At 42.9% G+C, this 24,386-nt stretch overlaps 1 protein-coding gene across 6 annotated transcripts; it reads right to left on the bottom strand.

Annotated features, from left to right (window-relative positions):
* Nucleotides 1-28: 28 nt before the first annotated feature.
* On the bottom strand, nucleotides 29-23,364 carry zer1 (zyg-11 related, cell cycle regulator). Of its 6 annotated transcripts, none has more exons than XM_083983448.1 (17): nucleotides 23,164-23,352; nucleotides 22,337-22,456; nucleotides 22,023-22,257; nucleotides 21,759-21,909; nucleotides 16,614-17,068; nucleotides 14,779-14,952; nucleotides 14,579-14,693; nucleotides 13,054-13,200; nucleotides 12,764-12,937; nucleotides 9,943-10,158; nucleotides 8,896-8,937; nucleotides 7,832-7,951; nucleotides 7,559-7,674; nucleotides 6,117-6,305; nucleotides 5,577-5,674; nucleotides 5,266-5,368; nucleotides 29-4,374 (listed from the first exon to the last, which is right to left on the bottom strand). In XM_083983448.1, the coding sequence occupies exons 3-17, from the start codon at nucleotides 22,187-22,189 to the stop codon at nucleotides 4,287-4,289; spliced, it is 2,355 nt and encodes a 784-aa protein (XP_083839574.1). In that variant the 5' UTR covers nucleotides 22,190-22,257; nucleotides 22,337-22,456; nucleotides 23,164-23,352; the 3' UTR covers nucleotides 29-4,286. The 6 variants fall into 6 exon arrangements, with proteins under 6 accessions (XP_083839574.1, XP_083839575.1, XP_083839577.1 ...); XM_083983449.1 differs by having other exon boundaries at nucleotides 22,356-22,456; XM_083983451.1 differs by having other exon boundaries at nucleotides 23,271-23,349.
* Between the last annotated feature and the right edge of the window lie 1,022 nt (nucleotides 23,365-24,386).

Raw genomic sequence — 24,386 nt, 5'->3', positions numbered from 1 at the left:
CAGCATCACATTTTTTTTACCACTCCATTTTATTGCTTATTCATACCTTTACACTAACGGCCTGGTTCTATTTAGATCAGGAAAAACTGCAACTCCACACTGGATCAAAATGTTCTTCACACGGATCAGCAGTTACAAAAGAAATCAATGACAGTGTTGACAGATTCTGAAACATGATGAAATTAGGAGGCGACACTTTGAAACTGTTTCGTGACACAGCAGTTTTCCCGAAGCAGAATTTCACTTTCACTTTTTTCATTTTTTTTTTTTCCATTTTTTTAAATTTTCAGCACAAAACATCTTTATAAATAATCAGGAAGAGTCAACACCCCACAGCAGTGACGCTCTGTCACTGAAGACGCCTTTAAACTTCATTGAAAATAACTCGAAACAATGATTCAAAAACAGAGAGAGGTGCTTGGAGGTGATGACGTGCACGCTTCCACCTGACCACATGAGAAGTCCTTCTTCATGTCCACACTTTTGGACATCAGACAAAAAACACGTGCTGAGTCTCTAACGAAGCTGTCCCACTCCGATATAAACTGTCAAGTCTGTGATTGTGAACTGTACCGATCAGAGCCAGAAAATAAAACTGTACATGACAACCAGGAAGTCAAAGCCAATACGACTGATATGAAATAGCTTATAAAAAGATCAGTTAGGCATCACTCATCCACGCCATCTTTAGCTGTGTTTATGCAGAATGAGACACTGTACAGAGGCTGATACTGGGAAAACCAGCTGGAGCTACACACACACTAAACCGATGTGTTTTACAGCCGCAGGAGAAAAGTGACGGATAGCGACGGACCCTTTAGTAGTTTTAAAAGCCTCAGAATCCCTGGAGAAGGAGTTCTCACTCCTGATCCAGCCACTTGTCCACTCCCTGCCTTCAGCACCAACACTGTGTTCACCGCTGGAGGTGAAGAGAGGCTGTCGTTCCTGCTCAAACTGCTCCTTTAGCTCATTAATTCATGTCCAATTGAATCACAGGCTCAACTTGTCTAGAGTAACCTGTATTTAAACACAGTAGATAAATGAAACTATACTCAGGAGCTGATTGACAGAAATTTGCATATTTCATTTTCTGATTTATGCTGTTTAATATAAATCTATTTGGGACCAAATAAAAATATGACCTACAGGGCTCTGAGAAGTAATGAATATACACATCATTTTCTTTAGTTTAATAGCTTAATTTAAAAAATGAGGTCAAATGATTAGGAATAATAGAATTAATTTTGTTCACTCAGTCACAGCCATGTTTGATTCAGGCTGGAAATGCTACACTATGCAGATGACGCTCAGGTTTATTTGGAGTGACTCACTGTCAGTGCTCAGAGCAAGTAAACAGCTGGATGCAGATCAACCAGACAGAAATCATTGTGTTCGGAAATAGTAAGTAAATGTTCGTGAATTTGATTTTTATTTCATTATATTCCGTCTTGACTGTTTTTATTCTGGTTTCCACTTCAATGTCTTTGCCTTGTAAAGCACTTTGAATTTCCTGTGTTTCAAGTGTGTGGTATAAATAGTGTGTTACTGTGCGTTTAAGAGAAACACGCAGTCAGGCCTCGTACAGGAGCCCGTATGGACACGTTATGTTCTGAAGTGACCTGTTCATGCCACAAGACGTTAGAGCTACGCTACCAAATAAACCCATCACACAAATCAGGAAGAAAAACAAAACTCTTTTACCCAGAATTCATCCTGAATTTTGGATTTGCGGAGTCATGCTAAAAATAAAAGATACACGCCGTGTCATCCTTGGTTGCAACATCGTCTGCTGCTGGATATAATATTTTCTCATGAACTGCTTTGCTTTGCAAAAAAAACTGTGTTTAACTTCACATCAAACTATTCTGTCTTTATTTGCATCTTTTTCTTTTACTCTTTGGTGACATTTAGTGAATGAAACATTCCACTAATAGTGAAACTGGTGAACGGGGGAACATTCATCGGACTGACTTGAGCTTGTTACTACAATTGAAGAATTTGGTGAGAAGAGTTTGGTGAATGTGTCGTGGAACGATTCTCAAAGGAAAAAGTGAGAGGGGGTTTATAAGAGAATCCTTTTTTACATGAGGCCGAATATGAAAAACTGCATGTGAATATGTGTGTAAGTTGTTTGTTTTTTTTAAATAAGAAAACACCACAGGGTGTCTATAATAGTGAATCGAGACGATTTTGGTTTAAAAAAAAAAAAAAGATAAGAAAAAAAGATGAGTCAAGTTCAACCAGAAAAATCTGGTCAAATCAAAGGTGAGAACTGAGAGAGCTTCCATATTCACAGTTAGACAGTGAACAGTCCATCACCCCACCTCCACGTGAGGACCACGCCTTCGGAGACGTCACTTCCTGAACAAAATCATTCCAGTTTGAGCTTTAAACATGTGTTCGCACCGTTTTTTATATCCTCCCATCAGCTTAAAAAGTGTTGTGATTGAAGTGAAGCAGTAACTTAGCAGCATGTCGACCGACCGGTGACGCTGACGGGCCGTCGGGCGTTTAAGGACAATTGTTTGTGTCGGCCTGGCCTCTGTGATTACCTGGCATCGCAGCTGACCTCTGACCTTAATGAGCTGACAGCCGGAACAGAACAGACGCTGCCTTTGACATTCATTAAATCTTGGGTCAGTGTAATGCTGACTCTTCGGATAGAGGCTGTAAAACCATGACGACTCCTTATACCAGCCGTCATTTGACTCTTCCAGAGTCTGTAGGAGAAACGCTGATTATCACTATACAGCCAAATATACGCGGACACATCTCAGGCTAGAGTTAATGGTGAATAATTGTTGGAATAATAAAAACCATAGTTTTTTTATTATCCCTTTTTAGATTTACTATTGCTGAATGTCTAATGTTATTATTATCAGCTGTTTACTGGCCAGTCTAGCGGAAACTCTATGTAAACCTTGTTCCTTTACTCCCCAACATCTGTCTCCAGAGGTGGCAACAAACACTAAGGTTACCGTTAGTCTCTGACCCTCTGGCCAGCCTAAGTCTGTTTGACTGGCAACTAAACATGAATTAATCCTAATGTTAGCGATGTTGCAATAGCAAAACTTGCAAATAGCCTCTTTAAATTGTGATGTTTGGGGGGGTGGGAGGGGGCACTAAGATATGCGGAGTACTCTTTAAACATGCTCTTCTGGGGATTCCACTCTGATTCAGGAGATCAGTGATCTAACTGATCCTAAACCTGCTGGATGGGGAAACCACTGCACTGTGTCCACATACTTTTGGCCACAGTTTGTATTCTTCATTGTGTGTTCTGACCTCCCTCACAGCTGAAGCTCACCGCTGCCTTCAGAGGATTCGGCTTAAAATGCCAGACAATCAAAACCAGGTTTGAACTTAAAAAAAAAACAAAAAAAACCTAAAGATCATCAAAGGAGCATCCGGGATTTCTAGACGAGGACTGAATGAGTGGGTGTTCTGTGTAAAGTTTCTTATCACTGACCATATATCAGTCAAACCTAAACAAATTTTAAATACAGAGTAAAGTCATGAGTGTTTACAGTTATATTATAAAACATACACACAGTAAAAGGATGAGACAAACTGAATATTTACATATTTAACAAACAAAGTCCATCGTTGTGCCACAAAGGTCTGGAAGGTTCCCTCCCGCCAAACATCCGTGTGATGCTTCTCTGCAGCCTACACACACACACACACACACACATAATGGCTAATATTCACTGTACACCTGCGGCGGCCGAGCGGCGGGCCCCGTCGGTATGAACGAGTGTGAGAGAGAGAGAGAGAGAGAGAGAGAGCGCAGTGTGAGAGTTGTGACCTCTAATGGCGGAGCAGGACACTACACGCTCACTCAAAGATACAGTTACACAGAAGGGAGCTGCGGGCGGCTCCGCTAAGTCAGTCATCACTGCGACTGTTGTTCTGTTGTTAAGTCACACACACACACTCACACACACTCACACACATACACACACACACTGAGAGATAACAGTCACCCACGCCCACAACCCTGTCCTAACAGAAGAGATGTGTATGTGCAGCAAAGGTAATCACCCTCACAACAAAACTCCATGCACCAGATCTCAGGTCCTATGTGTCAGAGATAAAGGTTCAGTCCAAACTGCTGCAAACAAGGACAGAGACTCAGCTCTGCTCTACCAAATAAGAAGAAGAAGAAGAAGAAGAAGAAGAAGAATGCACACAATTGACCCTTGCGGTGATGACTGTAGAGGGGGGTGGGGGGGCCTTAAGGTGGGTTTGCTCGATGCTTGCTGGTAATGACGGCTCCTGCGGGGTCAACCTCTCTGTCCGTAGTTTACCTCCTGTCCCTGATTCGTCTCCATGGGGTCTTCTTTGAAGGTTTCGCACTGCTCCATTACTTTCCTGAAAAAGTACAAACGGCTGAAGTCAGCTGAAAGGTCGGGTACGGCTTTTATGATGCAGCAGAATATTTTGTTTGTGCTCCATCAGTGACCACAAAAGAAAAGAAAGTACCGTATTTTACAGACCATATGTCGCACCGGACTATTAGTCGCATCTGTCAAAAAATACGTTGCAAAGAGGAAAAAAAAACATATATAGGCCTAAGTCGCATTTATCTCGAAACATTTATTTCATAAGAATCCAAAAACAATAATCATTTGATCTGGAAAGACTATTCAGTTAGTCTACCCAATAGCCTGAAACAATCAGTTTGTTGCAATGGCTGAGCAGCCGAAAAATGTAAAACTGCTGGTGCCACCGTGGACAACGACCGTTTACACAGCAGTGCTGGGAAGAGGTTCATAGAGGGACTTGACGGTGTATCGTCTTGAAATTTCCGACCAAGTCGCAGACTTTACTTTCACTTTCGTCAACTTACCAAATGTAGCTGTAAAGGGATAGTTCAACATTTTTGGCAAACTGGCCCATTGCCATAATCCCTAAAGTCATAGCAGTATGTTCGTTACCTTTAATTGTCGCTAAAAAAAAAGCTATTTTGATACTATAGGGATACTATAGGGATTATGGCAATGGGCCAATTTGCCAGAATGTTGAACTATCCCTTTAAGCTGGTGATAGTCAGCCACAGACCCTGTACCAGCAGTAATTCAGTTCAGACGGCTAAATGAACCCAATAATTCACACACTCAAAATAGAAAGTGTAAGTATGGAGGTGTGCAAACTGAGACACAGCAACTGTCTTTACTAGAGAGAATGGACATAAACTAAAACCAGGAACATTCATTCTTCACTCTGGCCTGCACAGAGGAACGTGGAGCTGCTGTTTTTTACCTGGCCATGTCCTTGGTTTCCGGGTGTGAACTGTCCAGTTCCAGAACTTTCTCCAGGAGACAGATTCCTCCTTCTTTTATCAGCAGGGGACAGTATTTACTCGCTGCAACCAAGAATGAACAAAAGAGTAAAATTACAGCGCGTTACTGGAGACAACACAGTTGAGGCACCACAGTGGCAACAAGAGAGGGAGAAAAGGTGACGTTGGATCATAGCGGTAGTGTCACGGTCTTCAGGAGCCTTCTGAGGATGTACAGTACAGAGTGAACGTGGTGACTGGTGTGGGGGTGTTCAGGGAGGCAGATACTCACGGTAAACTGACACCAGGTTGAAGAGAGCCCATGTGGCCCAGTGCTGACTGACCGGAGCGATGCCCTGAGGCAGCAGCCGCAGGATGGGCTCAAACGACCTGAGGGAGCAGACCCATGTTACACACTAACATGAAACAGCAAGAGGAGGCTGGAGATGCAGGTTGATGTACTATATGTTGAGTAAAAATGTTTTAACTCTACATAAAATCCTACATTTCATACTATCATAAAAACCATATAAACCAGGTTATAATCACTGATTAATATGATAATGTGAAGCCATTCAATTGCTTAAGAATTAGTGTAGTAACAGGTTTATATCTAGGCCTGGGCAATGTCCAAAGTGTGATATCTCAATACAGTCCAGTCCGTCACGAACGAATTTCCCTTCGGGGATGAAATAAAGTATAATCTGATCTAATCACATTCATTTCATTATGGTTTCATATTTATCATATTTTATTATATGGTTGTGCCAAATAGTGTAAATAAAACTATATTAAAATCGGATATGGCTTTAATGAGGACAGTGGACAGAACCTGTAGTTGATGTTGCGGCGGGAGGTGACGTCCCAGCTCTGGATGGCGTCCCACATCTTGTCCATCACCGTGTCTCTTCGGGGATCTTCCATCGACCAGACATCTGGCCCGTCAAACATGATGTGTGACAGCACACCGCAGGCGTTGTACGACACCTCGATCCCGTCTGCCTTGCTGTCCAGCAGGTTACTGTCAGAGTATCACACACAGAGAGCGGGGTTAGATGAATATATTAGATATGAAATGAAAGGTCTGATCGTTTGTTTTGACTAAGGGCTGTAGTGGGACTGTAGTGCAGCAACGAGTTGAATCTGTACTATGCGGTGGTAAAAACCCATGTGGTAGGAGTTATGACGAAAATCTAATTTTAAACTAGTTTCAGATATTTATCTAACCCAGAAATATTCATGAGGAGAGCAGAATATGTGAAATGTGTGAGATACATGAAGTAGAAAGTGAGTCTCATTTCCTTTTATATTGTACAAAGGTATTATTTCATGAAATCTGTGGACAAAACCCTGAAATAATTTTGTGCTCTGATGAGCAGAAGCTGGAGTGGTTGTTTCATTTCAGTGTGTTTAAGACTGCTAGTTTTATTTCTAAACCCTGAAAAAGAAGACAGGAAAATTTGTTTAATAATTTCTGATGATTTCCTTTTCTTTTTTTGGATAATGGTTATGAACCCCTGTTTGTTTTCTTATTTCTTTGATGTGTTGATGATGTGCTCTGGTCCCGGTTTATTTTCTTGGTGTCTTATAAGCCCATGCAGGCTGGGCATACAGGAGTATGCATGACACAATAATAGAAGTCATTCATTAATTCATTAATTCCAAAAAGCAGAATGTTTTTAATTGATCAGCTCTGTGTCAAACAGCAGGTGAGGAGAATATCCACAAGCGTTTACAGATATTGATATGAGCTGTTTCTCATTTCTCTACTCATTAGCATGGGTACATGCTCCATCTGCTGCCATCTCCCTGGTGGAGCCGAGCTGCGTCTGTATCTGCTTCACTGTCGTCCAATTTGGTACGATCAAGTTCTTGCTGCACTATGGTCAGTTTTTATTAAACTATTGCTCTTAGTTGTATTTTTACATGTAGCTCCTATTTTCCAGGGAAGTGCAGTTTTACGTAGCTTTTATTTATCTTTTTCATCCTATTATTTATGACTGAACAAGGTGACTTAAACCAGTTGCACTGATTGTATGATGACCACTGTCACTTAGTCAATGTCTTGTTTTTAACATACACTTGTGTTGTGTACTGTATGTCTAAATTTTATGCTTGCAGCTGTGTTTGCGCCCAAGACAAATTTCCCTTCTGGGACAATAAAGTTTATTAAAGTTTATCTTGATCTTGAGCCTGTAATAGTCCTTACTTCATTTTAACGACAGACTGACCTGAGTCAATTAAGAACCGTTTTACTCTCCGCTGTTCTCTCACCTGAACACAGTGATGAACTGTGGGGTGAGCAGCTGTGGCCTCAGAGCTTTGACTTCAGCGACATTTCCCAGAAGCCCCAGCATGTTGCGGTGAAGCTCCTGCTTGTCTGGAAATTCCTGGATTGAAATCGCAAAAGAAAATGAGAGACATCTGATTGATACAGTGGTTATATACGTGGTTCTGTGCCCTAGTAGTCTGGAAGCATGAGGTTTAATCCTGTAGAGCTGGTTCTAACGTGCACTGTGTGGATCTTAACCTGGACTGAGGACTCACCTGTAGACACTCCAGGAAGAGACTCATCCCCCGACAGTTGAGGAACATCTGACAGTTGTCGGGCGTCTCATCGGTGATGTTCCACAGAGCGCTCCAGGAAAACTCCATCACCTGGTCACACTGGAGGGAAACACACACACACACCTTCCCTTTAGTATCAATATCACAATAAGCTGCATTCAAACACACAGCCTCACCATCACCCTCATCCTCTCAGTTTGGATTCCTTTAGAAATCTAACAGACCTGGTGATTATCAGCATTAAAACAGGGCAGAGCTGGAAGCTGAGATGACTGTTAACCTTTGTTTTGATGGTTTCATGTTCAGCAGGTTTTACCACCAGCTGAGTCCTCTATAACAAACAGACCAGGAGATTAAAACCAGTAGAAACACTGAATAAATCAGTTTCTCTTTGTAGAGTCAGTGACGCTCCTCAGTGGACAGAGGACAGGACGTCTCCAGCAGCTGTTTAACATTTACTCAGCTTGTTTCTCTGAGAACTTCAGATCCAGACGTGATTCAAATATAGAGCTGAAAAAGACCTGAAAAGGTGGTTGTGCTTTCAAATTACATTGCCCGTCCCCCCCAAAGTCACATGCTTTTGGACTGCCTTTAAAAGGTTTTCCATGGAGTTTTTCCTCAGTCGATGTGAGGGTCTAAGGACAGAGGATGTTGTTACGATGCCATGTAAAGCCCTTTGAGACAAACTGTTTGTAAAAACGGGCTATACAAATAAAATTGCCTTGCCTTGCCTTGCCTTGCCTTTAGCTTTAAATACCGCACACATTCGCTGTTGCATGGTTTCGATAAGTTTCTGCAGTGTCGCAACAATCTTGTTTTTTTACGATTTGATTTCACCAAAAGTTTAAGTGATCGCTCATTCCATCATTCAAGATTTTTCTCCGACCACATTTCATGGTTGTTCAAGATACATCGATCTAGAATATGTCTACCTCTTTGTATTTTTTATTACATTTTTTGTTGCCTAATTTTCACACGAGATGCATGTGGTTAAAACAAGTGAACTCTAAAATGAAAAGATGAAGAGTAAGACGCAGACTCACCATTCTGTCCTGTAGCTTCTTCTGAATTAAATTCAACATTGTCTGAAAAAGAGGAGAAAAGAATAAAGTCAGAGATGAATTCTTAAAATCTATAACCAGGAGCCAGAGGAGTGAGGTTATGTCACACAGGTAGTAACACTACCTGGGATGGAATGATGTAGATGATGTACAGATGCATCTCAATAAATTAGACTATCATGGAGGTCAGTAGACATTTGTTGTTTCAGTTCCCATCACACAAGACTAACTTTTATATGACAACATAGAAACATTCACTCAGGTGTTTGGTTCTTCAATGTTCAGAAACTCCTCATGTTGTGTCTTTGTTATTTGTTAAGAGACCTTAAGTTCTGTTAAAGGCGCTATATTAAATAAAGCTATTATTATTATTTTTTACTGTTGTTTGTGTGTCTTTTAGTATCTTTTCTAAATTGCCCCTCTTTTGAGAGTCTCTAAATCAATTGCATTGTGCAATGACAGTAAATACCTCTGATTCAACTCAGTGAATTACCACTTAATAAAGTGTTATCTTATCAAGTGACCAGGACCAAAGAGCTATGTGCTCTCAGCTCACCTGAGCCGTCTCTGCTCAAAGGTTTGATGCTGTCTCGTTTTTAATGCTCTGCATGTTAACCTTTGACTTACAACCTAGTTCTTGTGAGTGACAAAACAAGCTGTGTAGATGGGTTTTCATGTGATGCCGGTAAATTACTCAGAAGGTGCAGCCCTAGCCGTGCACAGGCCAACAGCACTGCAAATTTCATATTATTTTTTCATTTATTCTCCATTGTTTCCCCTTCATGTATTCAGAAATGGTGCACCGCTGCTGCTAAAGTTTCAAATGCACAATAATAGCAACAAGCTACTAATGATTCTCCTCATGCAGTATATATCTGTCGTGTGTTAACCACAGATCTTATTAGTCATCGATCAGAAACCCATAAACGACAGAATAAGGGAGCAGTGTTAATATGCGACTAATGTCTATAGAGGAAACAGAATTAGTAACTGTCCGTAAAGACCAGCTGTCTGGTTGAGGTGTGTTACCTTAACAAATCCCATCTTCCCCACAGCTTCCTTGTGGTGGTTGTCCACCTGACAGACCAGAGCGTTGCAGAGGTGAACGGCGATTCTCTGGATGGACTCGTCCTGCCTGGCCGGCTCCAGGATCTTCAGCAGCAGCTGGTTGACCCGACTGTACTGGAACTCCAGCTCCTCTGGGATACTGAAGTTACACAGAGTCAGGCAGCAGTTCCTCTGGACCTGATGAGGGGCACGGAAAAGACACGGGGACAAACACAGGACGGTTCATAACTGATGAAACAGACCTGATCTGATCAGAGTTAGTTGATACGCTCGCACATTAGCTAATATTTGATGTTTTCTTCATATGGTATGTACGATATTGAAGGACTCCGAATAACTTCACACCACATCTTAGCGACTTTCTCATTGGAGCTGCTGAGCTGTGAATACGGCCGTTTCCACTGCAGAAACTTTGGAGTAATATAATGGGGCCAGGGCTGTTGGTGCACGTCTCCATAGCCTCGGGTAGATACTCTGAGGGGCCCCGAAAACCCCTGGGTGGGGCGAAGGTTTACTCGGTTCTGATTGGGCGTACTCAGACCAGGATGTGGCAACACAAGGTGCAAAAATAAGCAGCATTTGTAAAGTTCAACAGAAGAGGAGCTTTAGTGGAAAGTGTCCACATGGCCAGAAAAACAAAAACAACAGCAAGAAGAACAGAAAAAGAAAACAAGACGTGTGATAAGACGCCTGGATCTGTTGCATAATGACAACATCGCCTCGAGAGTCGGGGCCTACTCTGCAGTGGAGACACAGGGGTCTCATTCATGAAACGTGAGCAGCACGGATTTGTGTGTAAACCCTGAGCAGCGCAAATTTATGTGGATTTCCGCATTCATCAATCTTTTAGTAGTGCTGATTTTTTCGTAGCTACTCACAAAATCTACACCTGCTCCGGACTGTGTGTAGCGCTTGTGTAAATGTAGGAATGCACATAAATACTGCTTGTCACTGTTGAAAATTACAATTTTAATCCGTATTACTCTCTCTCATGTTCAAAATACGCAGACGTCTTTGAAACACGTAATTTAAACATGACAAACAATTAGACATATTTGGAGAGAGAGACGTTTTAGGGATCGGACACGCACAAACACGTCAAGGCTCCATCTAATGATGATAATAATCTGATATAAAACCGGAAAAAACTTTTTGTGTTGCTACAGTATACGCTCGGTGGACGCACACTTAACCCTGCACAGCAGCGCAGTCTGCACCGGTTTGGATGGAGCTGTGACGGACGGCTGGTTCTGTAACAATATAACCTGCCTATATAACTTCATGTGTTGATACAACCATGCTCCTCTACAGCTGAGGCTGTGAAGAGCCTCCCCTTCCCGTCGCTGCTGTAGCTCTGTAGTTGTGTGTATTTTTTTTTTTCATGTTTCATATCGAACTATTCTGGCTTTACTTCTTAAACGGTTCTTTAATCAACCAAGGATAGGCCTACTTAATTCACTAAATCTGTTTCTTCCCTGCCTTTGACCTGTCCAAGTCACACCACTACTAACAGAAGAGAATTCAATATTTTTTCTGGACTCCACTTCACCCAAAATGACTTTGATCCCCGATCTCTCTTTTTTTTCTCTCTCTCACTCTTTCCTCGTTTGCGTCATGGGTGCAGGTGAGCAGGTTGCACCTAACTCCTAATATGGTGGTCAGGATCTCCTTATATGGCTATTCATGTATGGAGATCTATGCTAATTGCTGATCACCGGGGGCGTGTTGTTAGTTTACGATGGGTTGGCATTCATGAAGTTACACACGTGTTTACGATCAAATCTGAGTTTCCCGCACCGTTCATGAATCCGGAGTAGAGTTTTAGTAGAGTGAGCTTTTATGTGCAAATCTACACACGGATTTACTCACGTTTCATGAATGAGACCCAGTGAGAGGACGTCCCTGTAACGTCCCTCTCTCCTTTCCTTTACCAGGAACTCCCGTAGTGGAAACAGGGCTCATGGTTGTACTTCACAACCAATCAATGATCCCCAATGTGTTCATTTTAAATGGAGGTTTATACTGAGATGGGGAAGGGGGTAAGAGTTTGAGACATTGCTGTAGACTCAAGTCATCAGCCCTCAGGGGCCACAAGCAGTCCCCTGTCTTGGCTGTTGAGAGGCCGCACCTCTGGTTACAGGTCTACTGACATCGCAGTGAAACACTCATACTAGCTACCGAGTTCATCAGAATGCTGCGTCACACACGACCTTGCTGGTATTATTCCTCAGCCTTCTGCAAATTCACACAATGTATATCCAGCTATTAAATACAAACCATTTGATGCATTTTTAATGCGTCATGACTTGGTATGATTTTAGTATGTATTGTACATTTTATTGTAATGGTATGAAATTTTGATGTCTTTTTTCTTACTTATTTTCTTTTACTTGTTGGAAACTAGCATTAGCTGTGTTTTTTCATCTATATGTTGTGGATTTTTCTTTTCTTTTTGTATTGCTGAGAACATGTTTATACGATAAGTTCATGTTTGTCTATATGTTTGGACCCCCTCGAAAATGAGATGCTTCATCTCAAGGGGTTTATCCAAAAAAAGAAATTTCAAGAACTTCAGTCTCATTGACTTGTTTGTAACGAGTGGAATTGTTACTATGTTAACCTGCATTGTCCCTATCAAATAAACTTAAGATATACTGACATACAAGATACAAAATTCTGTTTTTTGAAAATGTAAAGGTGATCTTGTGGATGTAAATATCTAAATGTCATCACCTCAGTTAACTATCTCTCTTTTTTTAGAACAAAAACCCCTCCTACTCACAGTGACCTCCTGGTACTGCTCCATCCCATTCAGCACCACTTGGATGACCTCTCTGCGCAACCGCACGCTCTGGTCACTTCGGTACTCTGTGTTGGTCAGGTAGAACAGAGCGGCGCTGCCCGTCACCTGGATGCTCTTATCGTACTTATGGCACTTCAGCGCTGCTATGACGAGCTGAAATGGAGACGGAGAGGTTAGAAGAGAGCCATGAGAGAGGGTCACGTGTACGAGATGCAGAAAGATTTCACAACAACTTAGTCAAACAACAACCAGACTGAAACTAATCCCACCTGCAGAGCTCGGAGCAGCTGGCTGCAGTGTTGTATCCTGGCGATGTCAAACAGCTGATTGATGGCTCTGTGGGCCAGCTCAGGGCGAAACTCTGTGTAGGCTTCTATAGCGTTCAGGACCTGGTCTTCATTCTTTGATCCTGTCACCTGAAAATGTTCAACAACAAAGAATTAACCTTCTCATTTTAATCGCTGCTCTCCTACACTGAACCCTTTACCTAGTGGTGATCAACCTGGAGGGACAAAGCCTTTTATATTGCTGCCCCCTCCCTTTGGAACTCACTACACCAACACATTCATGACTGCACAGACTTAAACACTTTCAAATCTCTGCTCAAAACCCACCTCTTCAGACATGCTTTTAAAGGGATAGTTCAACATTTTTGGCAAATTGGCCCATTGCCATAATCCCTATAGTTTTAGGAGTAGGTTTGTTACCTTTAATTGTCGGTGCAAGCGGCAGAGCAGAGCCGTGAGCTGCTCAGAACTACTAGATTTCTTGGTTTCCCTCATCAAACTCATCAAATACACAATCCAACAACTCCAAAACTTGTCCACCAGAGCGTTTTGGAGTTGTTGGATTGTGTATTTGATGAGTTTGATGAGGGAAAACAAGAAATCCCATTTGTCTCCGTAGCGTAGCTCTGAGCAGCTCGCGGCTCTGCTCCGCCGTTCTAAAAACAGCTTGCACCGACAATTAAAGGTAACAAACCTACTCCTTAGACTATTGGGTTTATAGCTATGGGCCAATTTGCCAAAATGTTGAACTATCCCTTCAAAAGCATGTCTGAAGTCTTTTTAAGACTTTTGACTTTATTTTAGTCAGAGAGAGAATGGAGGATGGAAGGATGACACACAGCAAACCCGCAACACCTGGGCAAAGGCCAAGTTCAAATGTCACACTCTTCATTAGATGAGTCACTGGAGCCCTTAGAGAGACGTTTTCTTATTTAGACCAACATTTAGATTAACACAGGCTCCATCTGAGATCCACAATAATTAAGTCTTTATTTACTTCAGCTTCAGATCTAACAGACTTTTATTAGATGCAGCTCTTAATCTTAACTCCCTCTGTTTGATATGTGGATTTGGTCATAGTCATTAGTATGAAGCCTTGTTACTCAAGACTCTCTCTCTCTGTCTCTCCTGTTCAGTGTCTTATGTTCAGTTCTTCCTCTGTCTCCTTTAGTAATAATGGTACATGGAATGAAAGTTATTTATTTGCTGTTATGGAGGTGAAGCTCAGTGTATTGGAAGTGCGCCTCCACTTCCGTGCGGCTCCCAATCAGCCAGGAAACCAGAGCAGCTCAGTAGACTGAGGCTCAGCTCTGTGTTGATTAGTAGTGGAAATATATGTACTGAATCTGTGTCAGTAGGGATAATCGGAAACAACAGCTCATGTTGCAAATACGACACCTCGCACTGTGTGAAACTGTCAACCAGTCAAGAAATGAAACCGTGGACTTTGATGTATATACAACATTAGGGGCCTAAAAGCTGGCCTGTGCCTGTGTGTGTCCGGTACCTTGTAAGCGGGGATGTGTGTCACGTTACACAGGGTGGTGTCATACAAGCCCAGGAACTGCAGGGGCCTCTTCAGCTCCTGGAAAGGATAGATGCTGCTCTTGCACGGCTCGATGCTGAGACAAAGAACAGTGCAGTCCGTTAATACGTTCATCTGAATCAGACGCACCAATAGGACGTACGCATCAGTGAGTCACTCACCTGGGTCGCCCCATCGCTTCTTCAAAGTGCGGAACTGTGCAGTTGTCCAGCATGATGTGGCCTGAGATGTCCAGCGACACCAGGTTGACCAGACGCTGCACCACCGCCGTCAAGATCTTCCTGGTCATCTTAAACTTAGAGGTCCGCCTGCTCTCCCGCGACACATCAAGGTGCCTGGTGTTGAAAGGACAGGGACAAGTTTTAAAATGATTTGAGGAATAAAATCTAAAATCTCTTATTGGACTGTACTGGTTGGCCTTTATACCATTGTCTGCTTGAATACTCAATTCTGATTGGCTGCAGGGTGTCATAAAGGTTACTCTAAAGACGTTCCAGTCAGATTGCCTGATGACAGTTTTAAAATACTGCGCTAGTTGGTAATGGCAGCAAAGACTCAGAGCATAACAAGATGTCTTCGGCGCATCATCCTCCGGACATTACATACGAGCAGTATGGAGGTATTTGGATGTTTTTTGGTGTGTCTTTTTGTTACGAAGACAGTTGGTATCCATTTGCAACCGTTATATGGACATGCACTGCTACGCCGAGACCCCCTGTAACTCAGAGAAGCCACGGAGGACTCTGAAACTTCTCCCAGCCCTTAGTCGACATGAGGGTGAGTAGATAATGAGTGAAATTTGAATTTTGGGTGAACTATTCTTTTAATGGGCGACGTAAAGGCATGAACTGTTCAATGCATATTGGTCATCTCGTCTGGTATTATCCCTTATTTAATCCACTGTGACTAAAAATGACTTTTTGTGTATGTAAACAGACATGACATTACAGAGTGAATACATGGATTTATATATCCATCTGTCTGTACACCACTCAACTGAACAAATACAATTGTAACACCACTTGTGTGGAGTTAGTGTTGGTGTTTGTTTTTTTAAAAATCATGTCATAAAATGTCATGTGAACATCACAGCTGTTCTGTCTTTTCTGCTGAGCTTTTTGACTCGTCTCAGCTGCTCATCGTCTTCTAGAAAGAGCAGCTACAGAAACAGTTTGAAGACTGAACTCTTGGAGAGATGACTCTGTGAATCTGTCACCCTCCGTGTGTGAGCTGACATCTCTCTGTGACACTAATGATACCCTTGTTTGGAGGCATTCAGTTGTAACGACCATTTAGATTTAATTTAATAAGACGATGTGATTTCTGTTGTGTCCGTCACTTAACATGTGGAGAATTTGATTTGCAGACCGAGCTGTCTCTGCTGCGCCACTGAGCTTCACTGATGGTTTGTTGTGACAACTTTCATCTTCATCAAAAAACTGCAGCTGCTCCTGTGATTTAAAAATATTGAGATTTCAACACTATGATGATTACTGGTTCAGCTAGTTTGAAATAATTGTCACATGAATTTCACTCATGTCACACTACACATTTCCAGGTAACTGTAGGAGAAGAAAGCAGGAAAAGCTGAACTTCTTGGTTAAAACTTTTAACCACAGCACATGAGCTGTTTTCTGTTTCATTATTGGTAAGCAGTGTGTCTTTGACAGAGGCAGAGCAGGAAGTGCGTGTAACCAGCGTGGCCACAGCTGAGCTGGTGAGAGACAGCATCGTCCTCCTCCTCCTCCGACATCCTCTCCATGTCGTTTCACACCTTAATCTGTTTCACTCTGGTGACAGTCAGATGATTGTTTCTGGACTTTGTAACTCTCAGGGAAGTTCTTATAACACAGGTTTACATCTGGTCACCAATAAACAGGTGATGAGTCAATAAATGTGTTAAACTCTACAACTTGAGTCCAGTGAATCGTTTCATTTTGATTTGATTGAATGAAATGAAGCTGCAAAGAAACTGAACGCCCCCGTCCCTTCTTACCTGAGATTAACGAGCTCCAACACTGTACTGACCAACTCCTCTGACATGTCCACGTTGTAGAGCACCAGCGAGGCCAGTCTGTCTTTCCACTGGGTGAGAAACGCCGTCCCCCTCAACACCACGTTGGACAGATCTAACGAGGTGAGCGACTTGAGGGGTCTGAGCAGCTTGTCAGCATCCATCTCGTCGGGTAGGCCGCCCAGGTTGAGCAGTCTGAGGCGGTTGAACCCCTGGAAGTTAAAGTCTGTCTCTAAGGCTTGTCTGGAGGCGGGGGTTTCGTCCTCCTCGTCCTCGGTGTCCTCGTTGCAGGCGAGCGGAGCGCCGCCCCTCCTGTAGAAGATGTGGCTGCAGCCGAACAGGCAAAGAGACACCAGGGTCTCGCGGAAGCAGGTGAGAGTTTTCAGGCTGCGGGACGACAGGTTGTTGCAGTAGGTGAGGTGGAGCTCGATCAGGTCCTGGGGAGACGGGCGGACAAAAGTATTACTTCATTAATAATCTGCTTTTAAAATGAGGTAGTGATTTCACAGAGTACTACAGTGGTGCCCTGGCTTAAAAACTGCTGCTAGAAATAGCATTTAAAGGGATACTTCATCCAAAATCAATAATTCACCAATTTTTTACTCACTGTCATGCCAAGGAAAGTTCTCCCAACCCTTCCTTGGCATGATGGTGAGTAGAAAATAGGTGAATTATTGATTTTGGGTGAAGTATCCCTTTAAACACACATTAACACAGTCAGTTTGGTATAACCCGAAGATTTGTGATAAAACCCAAATATTCTGCCCGCCTACTGTATGTACTTCCGCTCAGTTTTCATTTCCCTTCGGTAGCTACTCCCCCTGGGATTGAAACGCATTTGTGGCTTTTCTCCTGCAGAGAATCTACAGGCCAATCAGCAAACAGAGGGAATGACACTGAGGACATGTGCTAAGTTATGCGCGAAGCAGAAATGCCACAAAGCCATTGGTTCCGTCATGGCGACGCTGTGGATGGTCGTTGTTTACCACTGGTGTGTGGTAACTTTCACCAGGGGACACCAGTATCCAAAGAGACATTTTTCTAGACATTTTGGGGGCATTATTTGCCTTTATTTGATATGACAGTGCAGAAAGACAAGAAAACTAAGGATTGTCTCGGTTGGGGTGCCGTATAGCTCAGTGGGTTGAGCAGGCACCCCTTATGCAGAGGCTACAGTCCTCGCTGCAGCTAGCCCCGGTTCGAATCCTGAATCTGGTGGGCCTTTGCTGCATGTCATTCCCCCTCTCTCTGCCTCCCCATTTCCTGTCTCTCTCAACTATCCTATCAATTAAAGGCAAAAAAAGCCCCCAAAAGATACTTTAAAGGGGCTACGAGGACTTCCAGAAAGTGAAGTGCTTTCACACTACATTTCCCATGAGCCTCCGCGTGCACAGTGAAATTCTTGGACCGGTGCAAGGCAGACGAAAGCGAAAACATTTGCCAAGAATGTTTTCATTCATCAAGAATGAAAGTCAGAGGTTGGAAGTCGATCAGATACCGTCGTAGTTCCGACCATAAACGGTGCCAACTAGCGATCCGGCAGCGTTATTCCCATGACCCGCCGGGCAGCGTCCGGGAAACCGAAACTAGGAAATGCTGGGCGAGTCGACCACGTAATAATATCAAAATAACTATAAAGACAAAATGCTATATTTATCGAAAATGGAAAAGGGATAATCTCGGTCAGGAGTCAAACCGGCGATCAGCTATTTAGGCATATGCCAAGATGGGACACACTCACTAACTGCTTGACCACCAAGCACCCCATGCAAAGTTGTTTTGAATCAGTCAACACATTTTCCATCATGGTTGAGAAACCTTCTCGTCTAGAACTGGTCTCTGATACTCAGCACGTCTCAGGCTCAGAGACCGTGACGCTCTCCAGTTCCTACAATTATTTGAGGAAATCTCCACCCTTGAATCCAGACGCCCCTCCCTCCTTTGTTTGATGCAGACTCTGAGCATCCCCGGTGCTGCTACGCCTCCAAGGTCAGACCTGCTGCAGACACCGAGGCCCGACTCCTAACACAATTCTCTACACTGATGTTTCTGCTTGTAGGCCGGCGTCTCGTGACAAACACCTTGCTGTTGTGCAACACTGAATTCCTGGGAAGCTTCAGGTCAAACAGCAGAACTGTTTACTCTCACATGAGCTTCATATGTTGCTCATGACTGTGGAAGATGAGCGGGTTCCTGCAATCCTCTGGAAAACAAGTTTGGCTTCATGGTTTTGGCCACAAACTTGTTAGAAACCATTTTGCTTCCACCTCGGCTGGCATTTGTCAACTGTACTGCTCACAGAGTCTGTTCCAACAACATGTAGAAGTATCCGTGCGCATATAGGCATGCTGCTTTTAAGATGAGGTGTGGTCAGGTGCATTGTTGGTGCATTGCTATCTTGGGGGCAGAGGAAACTGACGTCATAAGCGCAGTTTTTGTACTTGTGCCATGTGCTTTGGATTGTTAAAGCAGAGTTCTGTGTCTCACCTTGTCACAGCTCCAAGCAAAATAAAAAATACAAGGGAAACTGCTGCTGACATGCTGACAACACATTAAGCTGACACTTACTGTAACTTCATATCTTGACTGAATCTGACATGAAAATTGTTTTGTGGAGAGGAAGGAGGCCACATGTTCTGTAGCCGAAAACCAATGTAGCTATAATTGTATTACATCAATAATTTAACAGGTGAAGAGCAGAATTTTAAAAGAGTGCTTTCTCTTTTTGTCAGTCAATACAGAAGTGCATCCAATTTCCACAAAACCTTCTAATAACTTATATGAACAATTTACCTCTGAATGATTACACCTGCCCTTGAACAATCCTGTAATAAAAAGTATTAGGTGCACTTTTTTTTTCTTGTCTTTGCCTGTCCGTTGTTTGTGACTAGTTTGTCATGTTGATTTTGGGTTTGGTCCGTCTTTGTTTATTATCGGTTTTTTATCGTGTTTTTCTATGGTTATTTGTAAAATAGAGATTATGATTGTTTTATATGATTATTGGAAAATTACAAATAAAGTGTTTTTAAAAAAGAAAAAAAAAAAAGAAAAAAAAAGTGCATCCAGTGTGTCGGTGTCAGGGGGTTGAGTGTTTGTGGCTGTGTCGTTCACATGGCCACCTTCTGTTTGAGTGAACGCAGACTAGCATTGGTTGGATGGGGCGATTTTTTAATGAGACAGTTCATGAAGGCAGCTCTAAGTAGAAGGCAGTAAGCAAATTAAGCAACATGAGCAAGATTAAGTCTGTGAGAGATTCTGAAGTTTCTATGTTATTGTAAATGTTGGTTATCCGCTCAGACCTGCCCTGATGCGTTGCCTATTGTGCTGTGTACCACTGGAATAAATACGGAGGCCTATGTCTGCAGGGATGAGCTGACCTTTGACATAAAAACCAGCAGCTGTCGACTTCAGAATATATGACACAAGTGTGTTAAAAGACTAACAGAAATTTTGAGAATGGAGCCTAATCATGTTTCACAGGAGTGATTTTGTATTAATCAAACCTCTGGAGAACAAATCTCTCGTTCAGGTGCTCATGACTACCAGAGCAGCTCTTAAGGTGCAGGGCAGAACAAAATGGATCCGTAGTTAAAGGGATAGTTCAACATTTTGGCAAATTGGCCCATTGCCATAATCCCTATAGTTTTAGCAGTAGGTTTGTTACCTTTAATTGTCGGTGCAAGCTATTTTTAGAACGGCGGAGCAGAGCCGCGAGCTGCTCAGAGCTACGCTACGGAGGCTAATGGGATTTCTTGGTTTCCCTCATCAAACTCATCAATTACACAATCCAACAACTCCAAAATTTATCTCATAGCGTGGTGAATGTGCAGGTCACAACTTGTCCACGAAAGCGTTTTGGAGTTGTTGGATTGTGTATTTGATGAGAGAAAACAAGAAATCCCATTAGCCTCTGTAGCGTAGCTCTGAGCAGCTCGCAGCTCTGCTCTGCCGTTCTAAAAATAGCTTGCACGGACAATTAAAGGTAACAAACCTACTGCTAAAACCATAGGGATTATGGTAATAGCCAATTTGCCAAAATGTTGAACTATGCCTTTAAAAGGTATACATCAGCAAGGAGGTGGAAAGTCGCTGAGGGGTGAAGACTGTACACCAACACCAACAGTTACAGAGTTTGCACCACATGGAAAGACATTTTGTGCAGTGTGTGCTCCAGATCATCCGATGAGGACAAGAGAAGAAAATGCTGTGATGAGAAAAGCATGAAAAAGGACAGTTCTAAAACACAGAGGGGGGGGGGGCGTCCTTCCAGATCTCATTCAGACAAAAGGAGAAGCGGATCCCGTTACATCTGAACGTGCTACTGACAGATGTAGAATGGGTGGTTGCAGGGTAAGCGGTGAGTGGTGTCATCTATCTGTGGGATCACATTATGTTAAAAAGCTACAGAGTAAATGATGGTGTGGAAGATTAAGTCGCTACACTTGTTTGCAGCCTGCAAGGGTAAACACGATACTTCCTCTGGAATGAAGCCCTCATCTCCCCTCATCGTACACTCCCTCCAACCAGCCTCAGCTTTCGGCGGACTAAGTGCCCAGATCTCAAGTCTGATATCTCTTGATAACATTCGCGTCCACACAGTGATTCACGGGCTGTCGGGCGTGCGGCCAGCGCTGTGCTTGTTGGCACCTCTATGGTGTTGCTCCATGGCCAGACTCTCTGAAATCCAGATGCTCGTGTAAAAGATTTAAAACCAACCCCTCTGTAACTGACTGAACAAAGTAACTCTGCATCTGCAGTCGCTGTTCCTGTTGGTACACACAACATCAAAGGTCAAGAGTCAGAGCTCAAAGGTAGTCAGCTGGACGACCAGCAGGCAGCAGGGGAATATCTTAAGCCCCAAGTTGAGTGAAGCCCCTTCAATTAGATGGACTTCACTTGTGTATTGAAAGGAATACCTTAAAAATGCCCCCTTTAAGGTTCTTCTTCGTTTTCATTTTCAAAACTAAATGTAAGACAGGCTGTGAGTGGATGACTACTGAGGTACTTTGAGTTAATATTTTCTATTTGAGATGTTGCACAGAGGTGAACTGGAAAATGAAAATGTTCCTCTGAAGGTATTAGCAGCTTATTTTGGAAAATGTGCATGAATAGTTTGCGGCATCCCACCTGTTTTCTAATGGCCTCCAGATCTCTGTCATGCACAAAGTCTTCTCTCAGCTGTACTCTGGTCAGTCTGGTGCTTCGAGGGTCTGAGAACAGCTGGAAGAAGCTCTCCTCTGGTTCAAAGTTGCTGTCTGTGTGGACCAACTCCATATATCTGTGTCAACAATCAAACGAGACAACAGGGAATGTAAAGCAGCATCAAAACAGACACATAGGTACTTGAAAAAGTGAAAAAAAAACATTATATTCATGGGACAAATCACGTACGTGTTGACCAGCTTGTCGCAGATCTCGCTGGGCAGGAAGATGTCTGAGCGCAGGCAGACCTTGTTCCTGAATCCCTGGTAGCACATGGTCTTCCTGAGGTTCCTCAGGCAGAAGACCGTGGCCAGAGTCATGAGGCTCTCGGGGTTGTCTCCTGCTTTGGCTGCCATGTTGGTCTCCTCCTCCTCTCTGACTTCGATCAAGGCAGGGCAGTGCAGGGGACCTTAAAAGGCGAGCACTGATGAAAAGTCAAGGGTTAAGAGTAATTCAATTAAAACACATCAGTGAGCAAATGTAAACACTATAATTATCAATACCAAAACCACTTCCTCTAACCAGTCACTGCAGGCAAACAATGTCTTAGATTGACTTGTATCCTCCTATGACAGCAATGGACCATGTGAAAGTGACAGAATACACTAACAGCACTGAGGGTCCTGCAGAGAGAAACAATGAATTACAGATTGTACTATGATGTCATGATTGAATTACTGCATAAACTGAACGTCAAAGATAAATTATCTCTACGTTACATGTCCAGTGTCTGCTTTCTTTTCAATCATCTAATGATTATTTAGATATTGATAGGCCTCACTTCTATCAAAACCGGTCAATATGTCCATTTTTGACCACCAATTTGCAGACACTGCAGACCTGTGTATACTTAGCCAAGTTAGCTGTCATGTCTCCTGTTAGCAACCACTGTTACCTACTTTCAAACAACTTGCTTCAACGTTAATAACAAAATAATTTGATGGTAATAGTATTTCTCTCCAAGGCTGGTGCTCATGAGTCAAAGCTAGCAGCCAGCCCGCTGTGTTTTGGTTTGTACAACGAGTTTATTAGCCAACTCCACACACAGCCCTGTATCCTGAGGGAGACAGCAGACTGTCACTAAGTTAGCCACCTAGCTAGCTAGCGACACTGTACAACAAATTACTTTAACAGCACTAACGCTTCACAGCTGCTAAAAGGCGGACAACAAGTATTAACCTACTCACTCACAACGACCTAAAATCCCGGACAGACACACTTGTTATTGTAAATGAAGCCTTCATTTGCCGATACGGTGTCAGCGGTGCACTTCAGTGTCCACATTAGCTTGTGGCTAACGGTGACTTTCCCTGCTATGGTGTTAGCTCACCTAGCTGCAGGGGCTAGCGCTAGCTCTGAGCTGTGTGTGAGGAGCAGCGGGCTGCAGACAGCCGGGCAGCCGAGTCTGAGCGCCGGGCTCAGCAGCCGGAGCTCTACCTGAGCTGTCGCCGAGGGTGGGTGTCCCGATGACGGCGAGAAGTGGACTTATTATCACCAGTCTTCACTCATCTGATTTTCGTTTTCGTCCGATGTCAACAAACAGACTCCTCCTCCCCCTCCTCGATCTCCTCCTCCTACTTCTACTCCTCCTCCTCTTTCCTTCCCTTCCCTTCCCACCGTCTTCCTCTTCCTCTCCTCCATCTCTCCTGCTTCCAGTTGCTATTTTTACTCTGCAGCTGTAAAATCTGGTCATTTTGTTCTACTTTAGTTTACTTTACTTTTATTACTTGATACACGATGAGCCTGCCGTTATTGTTTAGTAGTTGAATAGTTGTGAATACTGTTTAAAGAACAACAAGCCCGGAACGGAGTAAATGGGTGCAAATCCATTCACATAAAAGTTAAAATTATTCTGATAGTTGTGTAATATTAATTTCATAAAACTTGATCATTTTGTGGGTCCTCTGGAAAATAAACAGTCTGCCAAACTATCACAACATGAATCACACTCCAGCCAGCCAAGATACAAATTATTATTTGGTATTTCACTTAGGCCTATATGTTGTTGAATGTGTCAATATCTGTCCATAGGGGCTTGTGCCCCTTTTCTTAGGAATGTGAAAGGGGAGCATACGGTCTGTGCTGAACAACTGTGACAACTTGTGCATGACTACCACAAACACACATCTCATACAGTAGGCTACTATACAGTTGTGTATAGCCTGCCCTACAGGAGCGGAACAGCAGTGTTCAATTAATATTGTTATTAATTATTAAAGCCATTATTACTACTATCATCACCACTGTATTTCATCTTTATTTACTTATCTCATCTCTTAAACACATTTTTGCACTAATTTGCTAAGTCAGTTTCATGTGTGCTGAGCATAGACTGTATAAAAGAGGTGCTGAGTGATTAACTTCCATTTTTGAGTCATTAACTAGCCCAGTGGTTCCCAAACGGTGTGCCGCGGCACACTGGTGTGCCGTGAGGCAAGTCCAGGTGTGCCGTGGGATTTTGTGACAACCATACATTATTATTGCAATATACAACTAAACAAAAAATAATTATTTTTAATTTACTATCAGTACTTTGTATGCGCTCATTTCATA

This window comes from Trachurus trachurus (assembly GCF_905171665.1).
Source record: "Trachurus trachurus genome assembly, chromosome: 12".
Taxonomy (NCBI): Eukaryota; Metazoa; Chordata; class Actinopteri; order Carangiformes; family Carangidae; genus Trachurus; species Trachurus trachurus.
Note: the sequence above shows the minus strand (reverse complement) of the source record. Positions and strands in the feature narration are given on the sequence as shown.